At 36.0% G+C, this 18,908-nt stretch overlaps 1 protein-coding gene across 3 annotated transcripts in view; it reads right to left on the bottom strand.

Annotated features, from left to right (window-relative positions):
- The window catches only part of SNX7 (sorting nexin 7), a 96,433-nt gene that overhangs the window by 64,073 nt on the left and 13,452 nt on the right, over positions 1-18,908 (bottom strand). For all 3 annotated transcript variants that reach the window (XM_045064892.1, XM_004752538.3, XM_013056115.2), the window contains exons 2-4: positions 7,718-7,900; positions 1,980-2,090; positions 1,491-1,655 (exon numbers count right to left, since the gene is read on the bottom strand). In XM_045064892.1, coding sequence (XP_044920827.1) covers positions 1,491-1,655; positions 1,980-2,090; positions 7,718-7,900 — 459 coding nt within the window. The remainder of the gene's footprint in view (positions 1-1,490; positions 1,656-1,979; positions 2,091-7,717; positions 7,901-18,908) is intronic.

The following is an 18,908-nucleotide window of genomic DNA, read 5'->3' as shown; positions in this document are numbered from 1 at the left end:
AGAATATACAAGCACAGGAAGGTTAAGGGGCTTGCTTTAAGTCCAAGCTAAGTGCTGGACAAGGCTCAGTCTGATTCCAGAGTCTTCACTGCTAAGCACTGACTAGCTTTGTCTTTGTAATGTAATGTTACAAACAGTAGTTTGTAAATAGATACTCTCTGACCATAGCTCTTCAATCAACTGAAGTTGGGTAAACTGTGACACTATCTCTCAGATCTGGCAGGCTGTAGAGAAAGTTTTTAAGAATATATGTAGCTAGCTGCTTCTCAGTTAATCTGGGAGAGAGGGCTACAGACTTGCGAAAAGAAGAAATGCAATAAAAGGAGACACCACACAAAAGTAACCCTTTAGAAGTACAGCATATTAAAAAAGAACACCAGGAAGAAGACGAAGGGATTTTTGTGATGGTTATACCACTTGTAAATGCAGATTTGGGATCAAATAAAAGGTTACCCACAAGAAAAAAAAATCTATAAATAATAATGCTGACCAGCAAATCCACAGATAAAAATACTGCTATTTATCCAAATGTTGAATAATATATTATCTTTATCCAGATCTTCCTTCCTGAAGGTCTTACACAGAAGAATACATAAAAAGTAAAACTGTTTGCTTCCAAGTCAATATGATTTTCCATGCATACGACGACAGATGCCACCCTTGACCAGATAACACATCTCTCAGGAGTGCTACAGCGTCACTCGATAGAGTCAACATTATCAGAGATGGCGCAAGTCACAACTGGCAAACTATTACTGTGAATGGTGACTACAGAGACTGTTTCTAGCAGTTTCTAAGGTTCTGGAGTCAGGCCACAAATTCATTTCACAGAAGTCTCAAAGGGCTTCCAAATAAGTACTATCTGTCAAGACTGAGACGAACCACCTTCTAGCCTCTATCACTTTGGCAACAACTGAGAGATATAAGACTCAATATTGGTCAGCAATCATTTAATACTGACCAATATCCCTAGCCATTATTCTTATTTGTGAGTTATATTTCCATAGGTGAAAAGAAAAAAGAGGATGAATATATAAATTTCTGCATTAGAAATAGATACAGTCCCCTTCATTAGGTAATTGAAAGAAAAATAAGAAAATCATATTTTCTATATGGCTATCCATCCAGCCATCTATCCACTTAATAAAGACTTTTAGCCTAAGTTGAAAAGTCCTAACCAGTTACAAAGGAAACATATTTGTATGTGTTCAGTATTAGCTATATATGCAAGGAGTACCCTGACATTAAAAAAACCAGCTACCAAGAGAAATATGAATATGTATATGTGAGGAAGATAGAAGATGTCTGTGATGTTTACATGTAAATTTGACACAGGGTTAGATCTGAAGGATATCTCTCTAATGTCTGATAGTCTATCTCAATTCAAGGATGCTGCTGCCTGATTTATAAAAGTAAACAAGAGGAAGCGTACAACCTGCTATACACAAAGACACAAAAGGATTATATGAGTATAAATCAAAATTCTTTACCCAAGCTTGTGCAGTAAGAAACACTTTGAAGTCTTCATTAAATGTTAAAGTTGGATGATCAGCAATTCGGTTCAGGAATTTCTGCAGTGCCTTCCTGCGTGTCTCGATGAAGTCATCATTAAAGCGTTCCACCATTCCTTTCACGATAAACTTCTCAGGCAATGGCTGAGGCAAAAAATTTTTAAGATGTATCTAAGCATTATGTGGCCTGAGATTATAAGGAATTCTATACTCTTCCTTTCTGGAAGACTATTCGAGCATGTGATGATTCCAAGATTCACAATGCCAGAACCCAAACCTGCAAAATCTTAACATATTTAGAACAGTTTAGAAAAACAAATCTGTACATAGATTGAATGTTTAAGAGCAAACGTTTCTAAGATCAATGATTTTCAGTGAACTCAGAGGTCTGACATTAGCCTTTCGGCATTCTAATGATTCACAAGACAAAATGGTAGCCACCATATGGGAAAAAAAATGCAGACTTACAGGAATAATCAGAGTGGGGTGTGCTTCTTCAAGTTTTCCTTTCAACCAAAGGAAATCTTGATAACGTCTCCTAACTTCAAATTCACTGGAGTCAAATTCCCCACGAGAAGTCTGAACAAAGAAGGAGAAAATAACAGCACACGCAATATAAGACGGGAGACATTTGCCCAATGTTATTTTAGACATTCTGAAATAAATGGGTCTCTAAGAAAAATTAACAAATTCTAATTATTCAGTGTTTGTCAGCCTGTACTTTTTTTGTAATCATCAATTCATGTAGCAGATGAAACAAAGCAAACTTTCCAGTATTTCCAGAAAGAAAGCAAACATCATGCTCAAATTTAAAATCCAAACTGAAAAATCTGTCTTACAGCAGCCATCTGCCTTCCACAAGATTTTAACTATGATTATATTTGGCATGACTTTTTTGCTAACAAGAAAGTGTGTTCTGAATTTAGGTTTCAAATATATTTTTCTCAAGATGATTAGAATTCAGAATTTGAGGAAAGTTCTATTTTTGTAATTTGGAAAATAATAACTGAGAAAAAAATGTTTTCCTGGAATTTTCTCAAATGAATTGCTTTGGTAAAATTTGCTTTTAGTATATGAAAATTCTAACATTTTACAGAGTGATTTTACCACTGTTTAAAAAATGTTATTAATGAGGATTTGATGTGAAAAGAAAATCTTCCTGTCATTTCTCAAGGGATTTTGAGTTATTTGCCTAAAATCCTGAAAATTAAGAAAATAAAATATCTGTTCTCAACAAACCAAAAAACTATGCCAACATATATGACAAGAAGAACGTGGGTACAATATCAACCTCATTTCCACTGCATGAATCCCAAGCCAAATAAAAAATGATTATCTAATGCACACTCACTCATACAATATTGTATTAACTAAACTTTTTGCATATTAAAAATTATATATATTATTATTAAGGTTGAAATTTTCCTGGAGGAGTGGTGATGGAATAACACACTGCATGCATACTTCGCACTCACCAGAAATATCAGTCACCCATATAGAGGAATGCGATGGTAGGATTAAGTAGTTCAAGTCATAGATGCGGTCTTAATTGTCATGAAATAAGGTTCACAAAAGTTAAACTTTCCAAAGTTTACTCCTTTAAAATGAATGTTTAGAATATCATACAATATATTTTATCAAAACATTTCCTTGGGAAAAAGTGGAGGTAAATGAGATGCAGAAGTCTAAGGAACTAAATGTTCACAAAGCACTATGAAATCTTAACTATGGGTACAAGTTATGGAAATGGTAAAAATAGGAAAACTAAATCTAGTAGAAACACAGTTTAAAAACATATATACGAGTTGGTATGTGTACATATATATGCAAATACACACATATGCATACATATATACACACACAAAACATGGTTTATAGTCACTCATTAAAAAATACTTATTGAACACCTTCTTGTGCATGGCACATATGTATAGGTTTACTACCAATTTCCAAAAATATAAATTGGCATAACCAACACTAAAATACTCAAAAATTGGGCAGTTAAGAGCTTTATATGTCCTCAAGAATTTTCAACACTTTAAGTAAACAGAACAATCTGACATAAATTCTGGCAAGAGGAAGATGCAAAATCAAGTCAAATAATTGGTTGATTCTGTCCCCATCACTCAGTCATTGACTTAGAAGAGTTTTCTAACATACTGCAAAAGCAGAAGAAGAAAACAGAAGATAAGTACAGTGTGTTCTTTCATGCTACTTTAAGAATTTATTCTATTCCCAAAGAGTTATAAGAATAAGATATGGAAGGGAAAACAAGTATTCTCAGCTGGGCTCAGATCATGGTTTATTTCCCAACAGCAGGGACAAAATCATTGCTCTATCTAAAGTGGTCAATTTTGGCCACTAGAAGATAGAAAGTAGCTTCCCAACTGTAGGAATAACAGGGTTTGATGACAGATCTCCAATTCAGAAAGAACATGTGTTCCAAAAAGTTAATCTGAAGTACAAATAATGTTTCTAATATAGGATACAGTTTTCCATGGAAGCTATATCGTAAATGGTGTTTAATTTTTTATATCTGACCTTAAAAGCTTAAGTACTTGAAGATTAGGACTAATGGACTCATGTGATGTATACCCCAAAACGCACTCATTCAACAAACACTGACCTTTGGTCAAGAGCAGTTACTCTAGGCTCTGAGGATACAGAAAATTGTTTTTGTGAGAAAATGAGTCTTAGGATCAGGGATATCCTTCAACACCTACTCCACACTGGTGAGACATTTAGGAGTCTGTCTTCATGATGAGGATGTGAGGGAGAAGACCCTTGTTAAATATCTTTGCTCTTGTTCTATATGTATTAAAGGAAGGCATGTCTCTTGATCTCCAAAAGAAAAAGTACGTTACAGCAGTCACTTTAGATAGTCTAATCTGGAGAATAAAGGGTAATTTCCCACAAGGAGAACAGATGCCAGGAACGTGGGCTTCCTAAAACTCATCATTATTTATAGCCAGATCATTCTTAAGTACTCCTAAGTGGATACTGTCAGTGTACACAGGTTCCCATGTATATGTGTTTCACCCTTATAATCTTCATGTCATAAATATAAATTTTCATAAAACTAAAACTTTCTCAGGGAAGCCACCTCTGAACCTCCAAACTAGACAGGGTCCCTGTGCTCAAAAAATCCTGTATTTTTCTCTCACAGCATTTATGACTATATTAATTAAGCATGTAATTGTTGAATATCCATCACCCCCCTAGGCTGAAAGCTCCATGAAGCCAAGGGGTATGTCTGTCTTGATTGCTGGTGTTGTCTCAATACACAAGCACAGTACCTGGGACATAACTGGCACTCCATAAAACTTCACTGAATATGTGAGAAAGTGAATAAATGATAATAAGTGAATAACATAGAAAAGACTATATTTGATAACATGATATTCATCTACTAAATGTTTAGGTATTTGTATCTATAAGGCATATTTTAGCATATATAGATTCAGTCTAAATACTAGGATATAGTAAAAACAATCAGAAGTAGAACAAAGGGACGTATTGTATAAATGTGTATTTCATAAAAGTGAAATGAAAGATAGTTTGCCATAACAGTGCAGAGATGCACAAAAACAGAACAGAAAACCCATATAGCGTGAAAGTAAATGGTCTGGAATTAAAATCCCAGCTCAGGTAATCATTATGGTGTGTAACCTTTGGCAAGGTTTGTGTCCTCATGCACAAAATGGGGGTAGCTCACATCTAGGTCCTAGGATCATTGTTAAGCTTTAAATAAGTTAATATGTATAAAGTGGTTAAAACATTGCCCAGCACAAAGTAATCACACAATAAGTGTTAGTTAAACGCACTGTGATATTATCAGTATTACTACTACTATAAGAGCAGTACATTTAAAGTACGATGTAATTTTGGATAACTCATCAGAATTATATGTCTCTGATTAGAGTAAAATTCACAGGGTGGCTTATTAAAAAAGTGTCTAAGAGAAACCAATAATGATGGGAAAATAATTCAGCTGCACAAATTCTTTGCTAGGAAAGAAGATAACAATGGGTGCTTCTAATTAAAATAGTAATACCAGTAGAAATCTGGTTCTATACTTAGCAGTATGTCTGTATAAACACATTAAATATTCACAAAGACCCTACAGGGTTAGTACCATGATCTTATTTACAACTGAGGACACTAAGCATAGAGAGGTTAATTAAATAGCCCAAGACACCTAGCAAGAAAGGGGAGTCATCAAGATTCAATTCCGTGCTGTCTTGCTCTGTAGCCTCTTGATACAAGTATGATACCATAAATTTCTTCACTCATCCATGCACCAAAAAGTTAAATTGCTTAGTTACTATATCCAAAGGACTGTGTTTGGAAATATGGAGAACTTAAGATACAATTACCTTCTTTAGAAGCTCACAGACTTGCCTGGAATAAATGCAAGTAACACATAGTGATCTACCCACATACAGATAGGAGAGTAATGAACATTTATTATGTGTCAGGCATTTTGCTAAGTGTTTTACATTGATTACCAATCCTAAATCAATTCTTACAGCAACTCTACAGAACCAAGTTCGATTATCATTTCTGTTTTATAGACTTAACAAAAACCTGAGGCTTAGCAGGATTAAATATAGACCTTTAATTTCTTTGCTATAATGACTCCAATGTTTTACATTCTTTAAGAATTCAATTAGAACAACATGGGAAAACAGGACAAAGAAAGAGGACTTCTTGCCTGCAGGTGCAGGGGGTTGGGGAGTGGAGCAGGCATCATTTTGAGTTGCTGAAAAATAAACAGTTGTTCATTCTTCCTCTAGAAGAGAAAGGACATAGCAAACAAGGAAAAGCATATACAAAGTCATGAGAGTAAGAAATACCCTAGAAGGGTGCCTGGGCGGCTCAGTCAGTTAAGCATCTGCCTTAGGTCATAATCCCAGGATCCTTGGACTGAGTCCCCAGTAGGGCTTCCTGTTTAGTGTGGAGTCATCTTCTGCCTCTGCTCCTCCACTCCACTCCTGCTCTCTCTCTCAAAGAAATAAATAAAATCTTAAAAAAGAAAATACCCTATAGCATTCGGATAACAAAAACAGCTCTAGATGAGTAGAGACCAGGAGTATTAAACATGGGGAGTTAGGAGATGAGTCTTTATATAGTAAGCTGGCATCAGACTAAAAAGCTCTTTATATGTCATTCAAGGGAATTTGCACTTTGTTGTACAGGAGATGAGGAACCAAGGAAGGATTTTAAGAATCTGAGTGAAGAGATAAAATATATACACTTTTACGAAATACTAACTGGCAGCAAGGTGGAGTTTGCATTGGAAGAAGTGATTACAGGAAGATGGTCCAAACCCTTTTCAGCTACAAAAGAGATTAGGGTGAGGTTTCATAAAGAAAATATTATAGAGGCACCAGGGTGGCTCAGTTGGTGAGTGTCTACGTTGGGCTCAGATCATGATCCCAGGGTGCTGGGATTGAGCCCTGCATCAGGATCCCTACTTGGCAGGAAGTCTGCTTCTGACTCTTTCTCTGTCCCCCACCTCCCACTCTCTCTCTCTCTCGAAAATAAACAAAATCTTAAAAAAAAAAAAAAAAAGAAAAGAAAAGAAAATGTTACAACCTATGAATATAATTCTCAAAGGCTGCTATTACATAAAAATTTTTTTTTAATTAAACTGTTTGGTTGTTTAATTCTGTCAGAAGTAAAGTGTCTTTTCCACAGCCTTCTCTTAGGATTAAGGAAATTTGGGTTCTAGATTTACTCTGCCTTTTAATTACTGGACAACTAACAGTATCTTATAAAGCAGCCACTTGCTCTTATTTGGAAAACAAATGAAGCTGTATTTTGTAATCCTCAAAAGAAATGCTACAACAAAATACTGTATCATGTTTTCAAAATGTTGTTTATTAGCAAACTGAGACTCTTCTTTTCCAAAGATATTTCTTTACAAAGATATTTCTTTATTATTTTTGAAACTAAAAACTAAATGTTCTTATTTCAAGATGCTCAACTGCTAAAAAGATGAGTGACTGCTGTAATTTGAATTCCACCAATTTCATACAGAACAAGTGAAGGATAGATTAGATGCAATATCTTACCTAAAATGGTTGAAAAAAAATAAGTCAATTCAGCTAAGATTCTGTACTGTTGAGAGTCATAGTGAACAAAAAGCACTTCCAAAGTTCAGAGAGCAACTGTATTCAAAAAAGTGTTCATTAAAAGTTTACCTTAGTAATAATCCTGTAAGTAATGAAAGTTTCAATCGTAGTAACATGGCTTTCAGGTTCATCAACTGTTATGAAGAGATCTTTCAAATCTGGCTCATCTTCAAACTTGACTTGGTTTATCATCGACAGAGGGGATGTTGGCATCATAGGGCTGAAGGAATTCATGTCCATCAGTGAGGCATCCTGAGGAATAAAACACATTCAAAAATTAACATCTATAGAAGAAATAGATTAAAATCCTCTTTTTCTTAGAAACCATGAATACTAATGAAATATATCAAGAACAAAAAGGATGACTGGACTCCTGGTTAGATCTGCTATATTGAACATGTATTTTTATCTCTTGTTTCCTATTAAAATCCCACTTCAAGTTTACTTTCTGGGTTGTCTCTGAATTCAAGGTTGCCAAGCAGAATCGAGGAAGAGATAGCCATGGAAAGTCCTGTAGACTAGACGGGAAGATGGCCAGCCCTCTTCCCTCAGCTGGCCGCAAGGATGCTGGCAGCAATGTGCAAAATTCCACACAGCGATCGGAGGGTTCCTCTCCCTTCACCATTCCGAGAGAAGACTAACTGTTGCAATCCCTGATGCATTAGCCAGGTCTCTGCCTAATCACCCTGCAGTGAAGCCCCTACCATACATGCTGAGTATCTCCTCCACTTTTTATTACCTGATGTAGAGACTACAAAATATTTAAGTACGCAGAAAGCCTCTGATGTGGAAGACTCACAAACAAACAAAACAAAACAAAAAAATGCTTACAAAAAATAGATGAAATCATCAGAGATAAGAATGATATCTAATTCATGAATAAAAACAGGAGCTATATTCTTAAAAAATTCAGAGAACAGCAGCAAGACAATTAAAAAGGAAGCTCATGAAAATTGAAATATAATAAGATAACAACTCAACAGGAAGTTTGAAAGCTAGAAGTCAAGAACTAAGCTGAATTACAAGAACAAGAGATGGAAAAGGAGAAGGAAGTGTTTTTAAAAATTACAGGATCCAGGCAGGCAGTGCTTTAATAAAACTAACTTCATAAAATGAAGAAGGAAAAATGGGCTTTGAACTGAAGTGTTTCCAGGCTGACAGGGCCTCTCATACCTCCTCAAAATGAATGGGGTCTTGGTGGGGTAGGATGTGTTGTGCAACCATCTACTACTGTGACATTTCATAGTAGATCTTAGCTTCCAAAGGGAATATAAATAGGTAAAATACAACAGGACTCTCAGGATTGAGAATGGCTCCAAATTTCTCAATGGTACACAGGAAACTAAATGACAATAAAACGTCTTCCTAATTTTGAGAGAATATCTTCTACCTAGAACTCTATATAGCCAGGCAAATTGTCATTCAAGTATACATAGATTAAAACCATCTCAGATATAAAGGATACCCAAAACTGACTTCCCGTGCACCCATTCTTTGGAAGCTTCTTTAACTTTCTAAAATAAGGGCACAGAGCAATAAGAAATAGGATCTAGGGGGTGCCTGGGTGGCTCAGTCAGTTGAGCATCCGACTCTTGGTTTTGGCTCAGGTCATGATGTCAGGGTTGTGGGATCAAGCCCAGAATAGGGCTCTGTGCTCAGCAGAGAGTGTGCTTGAGATTCTCTCTCTCCCTCTCCCTTTGCTCCTCCCCTATCCTTCAAATAAATAAATAAATCTTTAAAAGAAGAAGAAGAAGAAACAATCTAAAAACAGCAGACTCAACAGAAAAGAGAACCAGAAGAAATTCTTCAAATGAGTGTGAAGGAATGTTCCAGATTGATAGCTTTACAGCAGAACTAGAGAAATCGTATACAGACCTGGTCAGAAAGACAGTCACCAGGGAGGCAAGGAGAAGAAGAATGGAAAAAGAATGAAGCAAGAGAGGGAAGAAGGAAGGAGGGACAGAAGGAAAGACCAGAGGAGTGAGCAAAGGAAGGAAGGAAAAAAAAAAAGATGGAAGGAAGAAAAAGGAAGGGAGGGGGGAGGGAGGGAAAAAAAAAAGAGAAAGAGAGGGAGGGAGGAGGAAGGAGAGAGGGAGGTGACAGAATATGTGATATGTTTAAACATAATGAGAGGAAGCATGTCATGTTAGATTCTAGAGATGAACTGAGATGGGTGCAGAGAAGCCAGGATGGGCAAAAAGCAAGAGTGTGGGATAAGGAAGGAGAGGAAGTTAATGAATGAAGGAATAAATGAATGATAAACTCTCAAGAAAGCAAAAGATGTACAAGAATGAAAACGTAATCCTGGTTCACTATATGGCTTGACTGTGAACACCCACTAATTGTTCTTAATCCTGAATTTAACTAAAAATGGTGATATAATTATACTGATCAGAAGAAAAATACAGGTACTGTGTATGTTTGAGAGGGAGAGACATTGCTTATAAAATAGCTTCAAAAATTCAACTCCTCTGATGGAAAAAAGGAAGATGAGCAACTGTTCCAGACTGAAGAAGACCAAAGATACATAATAGCTAACTACAACATGTGATCTTGAATTGGGTTCCATACTAAAGAAGGAGAACCTTTGCTTTTTCTCTCTGATCATGTTATTGGGACAAATGGAGAAATATGAAAGGGTCTGTGGATTAGAATGTAGTATTGTGTCATTATCAGTTTCCTGATTTGTGTATGTATACCGTACTTTGGTAGGAGAGTGTCCCTGTTTTCAAAAAATATGCAGGCCAATTCAGGAATAATAAAATATCATGTCTTCAATGTATTCAACTAACTCAGAGAAAGAGAGAAAGGAAAATTGTGCAATGGCAGTCATTGGGAAATCTAGGTTCTTTGTGGTATTCTTGCAACTTTTCTCCCAGTTTGAAATTATTTCAAAATAAAAAGTATATGTATAGTTTTAAAAAGTCAAATAATTCTACAAAGCTTAAAATAAGACAAAGCAAATTAAAATTTAAAAGCAGCTTCCCATGCTCCAGAATTGCTATTCCCAGTTCACACTCTTCAGAAGCAAATTCAGAACTCTATTAGCTGTTTTTGTTCCTTGTTACATTCCTTATTTCAAAATAACACATGTATTCCTTTTTTTTTTTTTTCAATTTTGACATTATCACTAGGTTTCCTCCTAAGGAGAATGAGGAGTATTTATTTATTTACACAATTAACTATATAAGTATAGACTCACAGATTCCTATATTATTCAATAGGTTATAATCCATTAATGTCATAATTTATTTTGATGTTAAGTGTCCATGACCTGCCTAGTGGAACCCCTTAGGGGCATCTGTGTGTTTTTGATTTGTCTTCATTATTCCTTGAGCACTGTACATAACATAACTTCGCAGAACAAGATGTTTCGGGTTTATCTTCTATTTTCCCTGACCCAGCTATAGAATCAGATATTTCTCTAAGAAACTCTGGTTCCTTCTAGAGGAAACTGGAATTTGGAAACCAAGATGTGAATGATAGGAAATATATGTACAATACACATACACATACACACACATGCAATACACATCTGGATCTAGAGATATACAGATAGAAAGTAAATACTATGAGTTCACACCAATACCTCCAGTTAAAATTTGACACCATTTGACTGTTCCAGCTTTACCTCTTTCCATATTTGTAACTCTTTTCTCCAGCAGAGAGAAGCCTGGCTCCCAGTAACTGGAAGATATTTATTAATGCTCAATCCCCCTCCATGTAACCAATCTTCCATCCAGGCCAACTGTCTTCTCAGCCCTGACCCCATGAACCAAAGCAGTCTTGTTCTCATTCACAACCACACTGGTTCCCTCCTCAGACTCAAAGCCACTGGCTACTTCTTTGGACATACTGCCTCCTCAGGCACTATCAATAGTTTGTTTTTAAAGAAAGGGCTGCATGTTATTTTTTAATAAAAAATTTTAAATGAAACAAAAGGATAACATGCAGTAAATTCTACCAGTAATGTTTTATTCATATGCAAACATAAAACTAACAGTATCAATATGACATTTGAGTTATTTCTTCAGTAGTAAAAATGACATGTTTCCAACTCTCTGCTTTCTCTTTTACATACTACTTTTTTCCTCCAAAATTAAGAATATGTATAGATGTTAGAATAAAAAATTTTGTCTGTTGTTATGAACAGATTAAATTTAACCAACACACTTAAAGATGAATTCAGCAACAAAGTCTATCATAACTTAGCAACAGAGTTAGCCAGTCCTAAATGGAAAAAAAAAAAAATCATTACAGAGGAGGCTCAAACGTGGGTTCTAGTCCTTTCTCTACCACTGACTAAGCAAATAACTTCGAACAATTAATTCAACCTTTCAAGGTTAAATTGAGGACCTGGAGTTGAAAATTTGCAAAATCTCTCCCACCTCAAAGGCTAAAACAGTACAACTTCTAAATTTATTAGTATATAAAAATGTAGCAAAACCCCAATATTTTAAGAGAAGGAATGCTTTTGTAGTACTAGGAATGAAAAAAAGACTGAAATCGTAATACTGACTTATTTTACCCCTGAAAACAAATCAACTTAAATCCTTTTGAAGCATCAGTAATATCCACAGCACTATTCTTAAGGCTCTTCCCACACAAAAAGTTAGTTCTGTGAACTATAATGCAGCATTTGGATAACCCCTCAATGCAATAATACAAGAGATATTATGGTAAGACACACCAAGTGAGAGGTAAGAACAATAGGTTTGTTTAAATTTAGAAGGTTCAGGTTGCTGTGATTACAAAATGATTTATGAAAAGAAAAACACTTAGGCATGATTTAAACCAAGGAATAGACACATAACAGTTGTACTAATGAGACACAAAATAAGAGACAATAAATATCTTGCCATAAAGTTTAGCAAAATAAATTATGGTATTTCCCTATTAATAGGCTAGAATAAAGTCTATCCATGTGATAGAACACAATAAAGTGATTAAAATTATTATTCTAGAAGCAACAGAATACAGTATGTTGGAAAAAGGGTCACAGTATATTATTAAAAGAAAATAACAGGATATAAAATTTGTGTACAATTAGATTCTTGGGTGTGTATGTGTGTTTATGTGCGTTTAAGACGGAGAGGGTAAGAGAAAAAAAGCGTGAGAGACAGAGGATACAACCTTATAAGCTATACCAAAAAAGTTAACAGAAGTTATTTCAGGTGTTGGGATGGTTGTTGAGTTTAGTATTTTTCTATGAGTTTCTGCATTTCCAGATTCTAAAATAAACATTTACTGAGAAAAATATTAAAATTGTTAATGTCAACACTGTGCATATGTTCAAAGGCAGCAAGAATTACTGTAATAAGTTAAAATAATTGTCTAGGGCCATTTGGGCAAATGACCCTGGATAACATTTGATATTTTTTGTTAATTGATCAAAGATGCTTAATTAAATAGGAAATTTTAAAATGCCTGGGATCACATGGAAATTGGATTGTCAAGATAAATTATGGAATGCTAACACAATGGAACACTAAGGAGTCATTAAAAATGTAATTTAGAGGTTCCAAATAAATATGCAGTCAGCAGGTATAAAAATATCTCTGTATAGTATATATTGTATATAGTACAGCCACTTCACTACATTAAGTATCTGTTTTTGCAATCCAAAGATTTTCATTTTTCTGGAAAATGGTGAAAAGCAAAAACAGTGCTCAGCGAAGGCTCTGCAGCCAACCCTGAGAAAGGCGGGGTGCACCCCACGCAGTAAGAGTGGCGCCACCAAGCTCCTTCCCCAGGAACTACACTCAGCATCAGGGCCTCAAACTCCACCGCTTGAACTGTGTCTGTGAACATCAGTGCTTTATCTCCATTTATTTTGTGCATCCATTAGCAAAATGCATCTTAAGGTGCCAGAAAAAGCCTAAGAGAGGTTGTGTTTTGGGTCTGGGAAAGCTTAAAAATTTTTTCCATATAGATTAATGGTAACTGCTTCTTCGCTTTAATCTATCTCAGCTTACAAAAGATTTCGTAGGAATGCTCTACTTTCAGATGGGGGAGGGGTCCTGTAGTAGCTTTTTAAGCTGACAAATTTTAATTTGACAGGCACGGGTACTTTAAATTTCCCTGACACTGCACACAACCATGTGCTTTGGTATTCTTTGTAGTCACCCTCTTAACTCACCACAGCCCACTTCTTATACCTACTACATAATTTAGCATTCTATTTCTTCTGCTTAAAATGCATCCTTTTGTAGAGCGGGAAAGATCTGCATGAATTTACAAAAGCTCACAATTCCAATGAGCATAGTGTGGTGTCAAAAATATGCTTCGATATCGAGCAAAGGAAGAAAATTACAGGCTGAAATTTAGCAACATCCAAGATTCAGTAGAAGGATTTAAATTACTATGAATCACTCAAAAACATTCTTAAAACCTCAATAAAACTGACTATCCAAAGACTTTTATATTCACTTCAAAAAAGGGGAAAGAAAATATAATGACAATGTTTAAAAGATTTACATTTGGACATGAATAAGAGAAGAAAATAAGTGTTTGAGAAGATCCAAAGAAGCAATTAACCAAAAAAGCCCTCCATTTAACCTTTTGTGGTGGATGCTTTTCAGGAGAAATGGATCATTAAAATTTGTTCTTTCCAAACAAAGGTCTCACCTCCACAATAATATGTGCTTCTTTCTCTCATTAGTTCTCTCTCTCTTTTTTCTCTCCCTGCCCGCCTCCCTGAACTTTATTTATATGTTCATTCATTCTTAGCATTTGGATAGATGTCCATTATCTACTGGTCTTCTAGACAATGAAAGGACACCATTTCATTTTCTTTCTTCAAGAGATTAAAGCAGAAGGGAAATGATCTGTGTGGTAGATCTCTACTTCTTAAATAACATTGAATACCCTCCTTATAGCTAGCATAGTGAAGACACACAGGCACACACACCAAAATCTTGGGATGGTTTCAAGCCCAGATGTGAACATAATATATAATGTGTAACAGTGAAGCCAGATTACTGTAAGAAGTCTTTGTCCTCTACCCTTATTCCAAACCAACACATCCATCATGAGAGAAACCTCTTAAATGACTTTACTTAGTTAAATGGACATTAGAATTGTGTTAGCATGACACTGAAATTTATTGACACAACCAATTACAAATTAAGTGTAAGTTTTCCTTGTTGCTACATTTGGTTTAGAATAAGCATTTGTTATGGATTAAATTCTGTCCTTCCAAAATTCATATGTTGAAGAGACCTAACACCGCATACCTCAGAGTGTGACCTTATTTGGAGATAGGGTCTTTACAGAGGTTTATTAAGCCAAAATGTGGCCACTGGGGTGGGCTCTTATGCAACATGACCCACCGGTGTCTTTATAAAAAGAACAAAGTTAGACACAGAGACATGTATAGAGGAAAGACAATGTTGAGAAACATGAGGAGAAGACAGCCATCTACAAGCCAGGTGGAGGGGCCTGGAACAGATTCCTTCCTCACTGCTCTCGGAAAGAACCAACCCCACTGACACATGCACTTCAGACTTCTAGCTTCCAGAGCTATGAAAAAGATAAATTAATGTCTCTGGTTTCAGACCGCTTATCTACGGTCCTTTGTTACAGTAGCCCTGGCAAACTGACAGCATTTCTTTCTTTCTTTTTTTTTTTTAATTTATTTGACAGAAATCACAAGTAAGCAGAGAGACAGGAGAGAAGAGGAAGCAAGCCCCCCGCTGAGCAGAGCCCAATGCAGGGACTCGATCCCAAGACGCGGGCATCAGGAACTGAGCTGAAGGCAGAGGCTTTAACCCACTGAGCCACCCAAGCGCCCACCCAGGCACCCACTGAACCACCCAGGCGCCCACTGACAGCATTTCTATACACAGAGTTGCACACAATAAAAATTTAAGGAAGGAAGCAAGGGTGGAATGGTAGGAAGGGGGAATGATATGATTACTGCATTGCATCCTTGCTCCTCCATTCCTTCATTTTCTTACAGGTTAACAATCAGCTCCAGTAATTTCTGAGAAATGCTTTTGCCTCCCTCCTTTAATGATCTTGGATGGTTCCGAGGCTCTACGATGGATATAAATAAAAAACATCCCTGAATTTTAAAACAAACAACGGCCTGCCAATATTTGAGTACTCAGGAGATAAACACCAAAAGAAACAGGTTAAAAGGTGAGAGACGACCTTTCTAAAAGGTGTCCTTCCTGAATACTTCCCACTAAAAGGCTACTTGGAAACATCTCATAAATATAACATGAATTACTCTTATAATACTAAATCATACCCACCATCTGTGCACAAACAGCTATTTTCTTTTTACAAGTAGAGGGGAAAAAAATCAATGTGAGAAGTGTGATAAATCAGAAGAGTGGCATGAAAAGGCCACGCAAATAAAATTTGCTGATGCGCAAGAAACACACACACCAAGAGACATCTGGTAAAAAAGCAACTTAAAGTGGAAGGAGTTTGAGAAACTGTGTTATGAGGGATACTCATCCTGATGGGCCTAAATTTAGACATACCAGCTGTGTTTTGGTTTACAGCTCCTTCCAATCTGCCTGCTTATAATAATAATAAAAAATCAGAAAGGCCTTCTGCGGAACACTGTTGAAAATGTGATTGGGGGAAAAGCCAGCCCATGTCATGTTCTATAAAGGGGCATACAACACTCTAATCTTATTTGACATAATTTCCAGGGCTATGTAGGATATATCCCCTTGTATGCATATATGATAATTGATTCATCCACTTTTCTGTTTCTAGCATTTCTATTTTCTAACTTTGTTGCCTTGAATGTACTTGGACTACCTCAGGTTTTGTGAACTATAAAGCTATATACTAATCATGTAATTTTTCACATCATTCTATCTGACAGAAAATTTCCTTCTGTCCACCTCCCCCCAAAACATGGTATATTAAAAGAAAAAGTCTCTGTAGTCTGGCAGAAAGGTCAGATCTTACCTTGGATCACAGAGGATTAAGGAGAGGATTAAAAAAAAAAGAGGAATAAATGTGATACATACATCATCTGCTTGAAGACTTTGTATGCATATCTTAGGTAAACCTTACCACAACCCTGTTGAGTATTTTCTAATCCCCCCTCCACATTTTTTTTTAAACCAGATAGCAATACTCATGATTTTTGACTTCACAATAGTGAGAAAGTGACACACTTTCAGTAGAAACCATACTTTGATTTTGAATTTTGATCTTTTCTTGGGTCAGCGATACACACGCTACGTAATATTCTTTCATACTGCTGGACAGTAGTGTTCCAGTTAGCCATGAGATCATGAGGGTAAACAGCCAAGACACTTAACACTTAACACATGCTCTACACATAAAATCAATCTGTTTTTCACTTTCAGGACAATATTCAGCAAATTCAGTATCTCAGGTGAATGAGATATTCACCACTTTATTATAAAATAGGCTTTGTGTTAGATGATTTTTGCCCACCTGTAGGCTAATGTAAATATTCTGATCATGTTTAAGGTAGGCTAGGCTAGTTATGATGTTTGGTAGGTTAGTTGTATTCAATGTATTTCAACTCACAATATTTTCAATTTACCCCATCATATGATGTAACCTCATCATAAGTGAAGGAAGATCTGTATATTTTTTTGTACGTATGAAAATACTCTAGAGTAAAAAATCACTTAAAAACTTTGGAGGGGGAGCACCTGGGTGGCTCAGTCTGTTAAGTGTTTCTCCTCAGCTCTGGTCATGATCCCAAGGTCCTGGAATGGAGCCTTGTGTCGGGCTCCCTGCTCAGCAAGAAGTATGCTTCTCCCGCTCATGCATGCCTCCCCCCTTCTCTTGTGCTAGCTTCCTCGCTCACTCTCTCAAATAAATAAATAAAATCTTAACAAAAAAAGTTATAAAAGGTGTGCTCATAGAGGATAAGGTTATATTTTTGGATTACTGAAAACTATCCAGTAATTTTCTTTTAAAGTCTTCTCATAAAACTTAGAAATAAAAATAAAGTTCCATTGACAGTTTGTAGGTAGGCAAAAGTAAGTAAGTTCTAGATTTTTAGCATTTGTATTCTTTTAAGGGCTTTCTAATACTCAGACACACACACACACACACACACACATTAATATTTTTATTCACCTTAGTAAATATCACTGCATATGTAAGCTATGACAGGTAAATAAAAAGTAAAATGTTAAGGCTAAAAGACAGGTAACGCTCCCACATGGTGTGTCATCCAAACCACTGGTACAGTTCTATGTATGCTTCACGAATATGTCATGTTACTGCATGCCAAAGATATTTAAAGCCCTCAATGTTAAATCCACAAATGACAAGTCTACTAAACTTGCCTCAAAATGAGTTTGGGGTACTGGATACACATATTAAACACAGTATCAGCCAGTTCGAACCAGACCAGAATAGGTAGAACATCAACCAGAATAGGTAGAATAACTACCTATTCTAGATTTAGTGACGACTAAGTAGGAGAGGGGCAAACCAGGAAAAAGAATTACTCTGACCAGAATTGAAGAAGTTGAAAATAAGTTCTAGGGGCAGACAACACTGCAGACCCAACTTAGGAATGTAATAAAATTAAAAATAAATAAATAAATAAATAAAAATGGTCCCTCAGGAGCACAGCAAACTGACTGTACACTTTAACAGGCATGACTAAAATGGATTCTGACACACAATAAATTTTAACTACCCTCCTTAATCAAAGTTTCATCTTTGTAGATGGTTTCTAGGGAAAAGGTTGAGTTGTCCTGATATCAGCCACACCAACAACATTAAAAGCATTCCTAAGAGCCTTAATACATACTTCTAATATATCAAGAAAACTAGTAGATAGTTAAAACAGCTGTACCAGGAATATTCTTTTCCTCTAGCACTTTCAAATAACATGACAAATACTACATATCATGAGTCATTCAACTGGGGAGCTATATCCACACACAAGGCACACTTTAGAGATATTGAGGGTTTGGTTCCAGACAACCCAAATAAAGGGAATATTGCAATAAAGTGACTCAAATGAATTTTTTGGTTTCCCAATACATAGAAAAGTCATGTTTACACTAAACAGTAGTCTACTGAGTGTGCAATAGCATTATGTCTAGAAAATGTACAGTCCATATAGTTTAATTACCAAACACTTCTTTGCTAAAAAATGCTGACCATCACCAGAGCTTTTAGTGAGTTGTAATGTTTTTGCTGGCTGAGGGTTTTGCCTCAATGTTGATGCTGCTGACTGACCAGGGTGGTGGCAGCTAGAGGCTGGAATGGCTGTGACAATTTCTTAAAATAAGAC

Source organism: Mustela putorius, unplaced genomic scaffold, assembly GCF_011764305.1.
Source record: "Mustela putorius furo isolate JIRA1106 unplaced genomic scaffold, ASM1176430v1.1 tig00003853_pilon_pilon_pilon, whole genome shotgun sequence".
NCBI lineage: Eukaryota > Metazoa > Chordata > Mammalia > Carnivora > Mustelidae > Mustela > Mustela putorius.
This window is presented reverse-complemented; position numbering and strand designations above follow the sequence as displayed.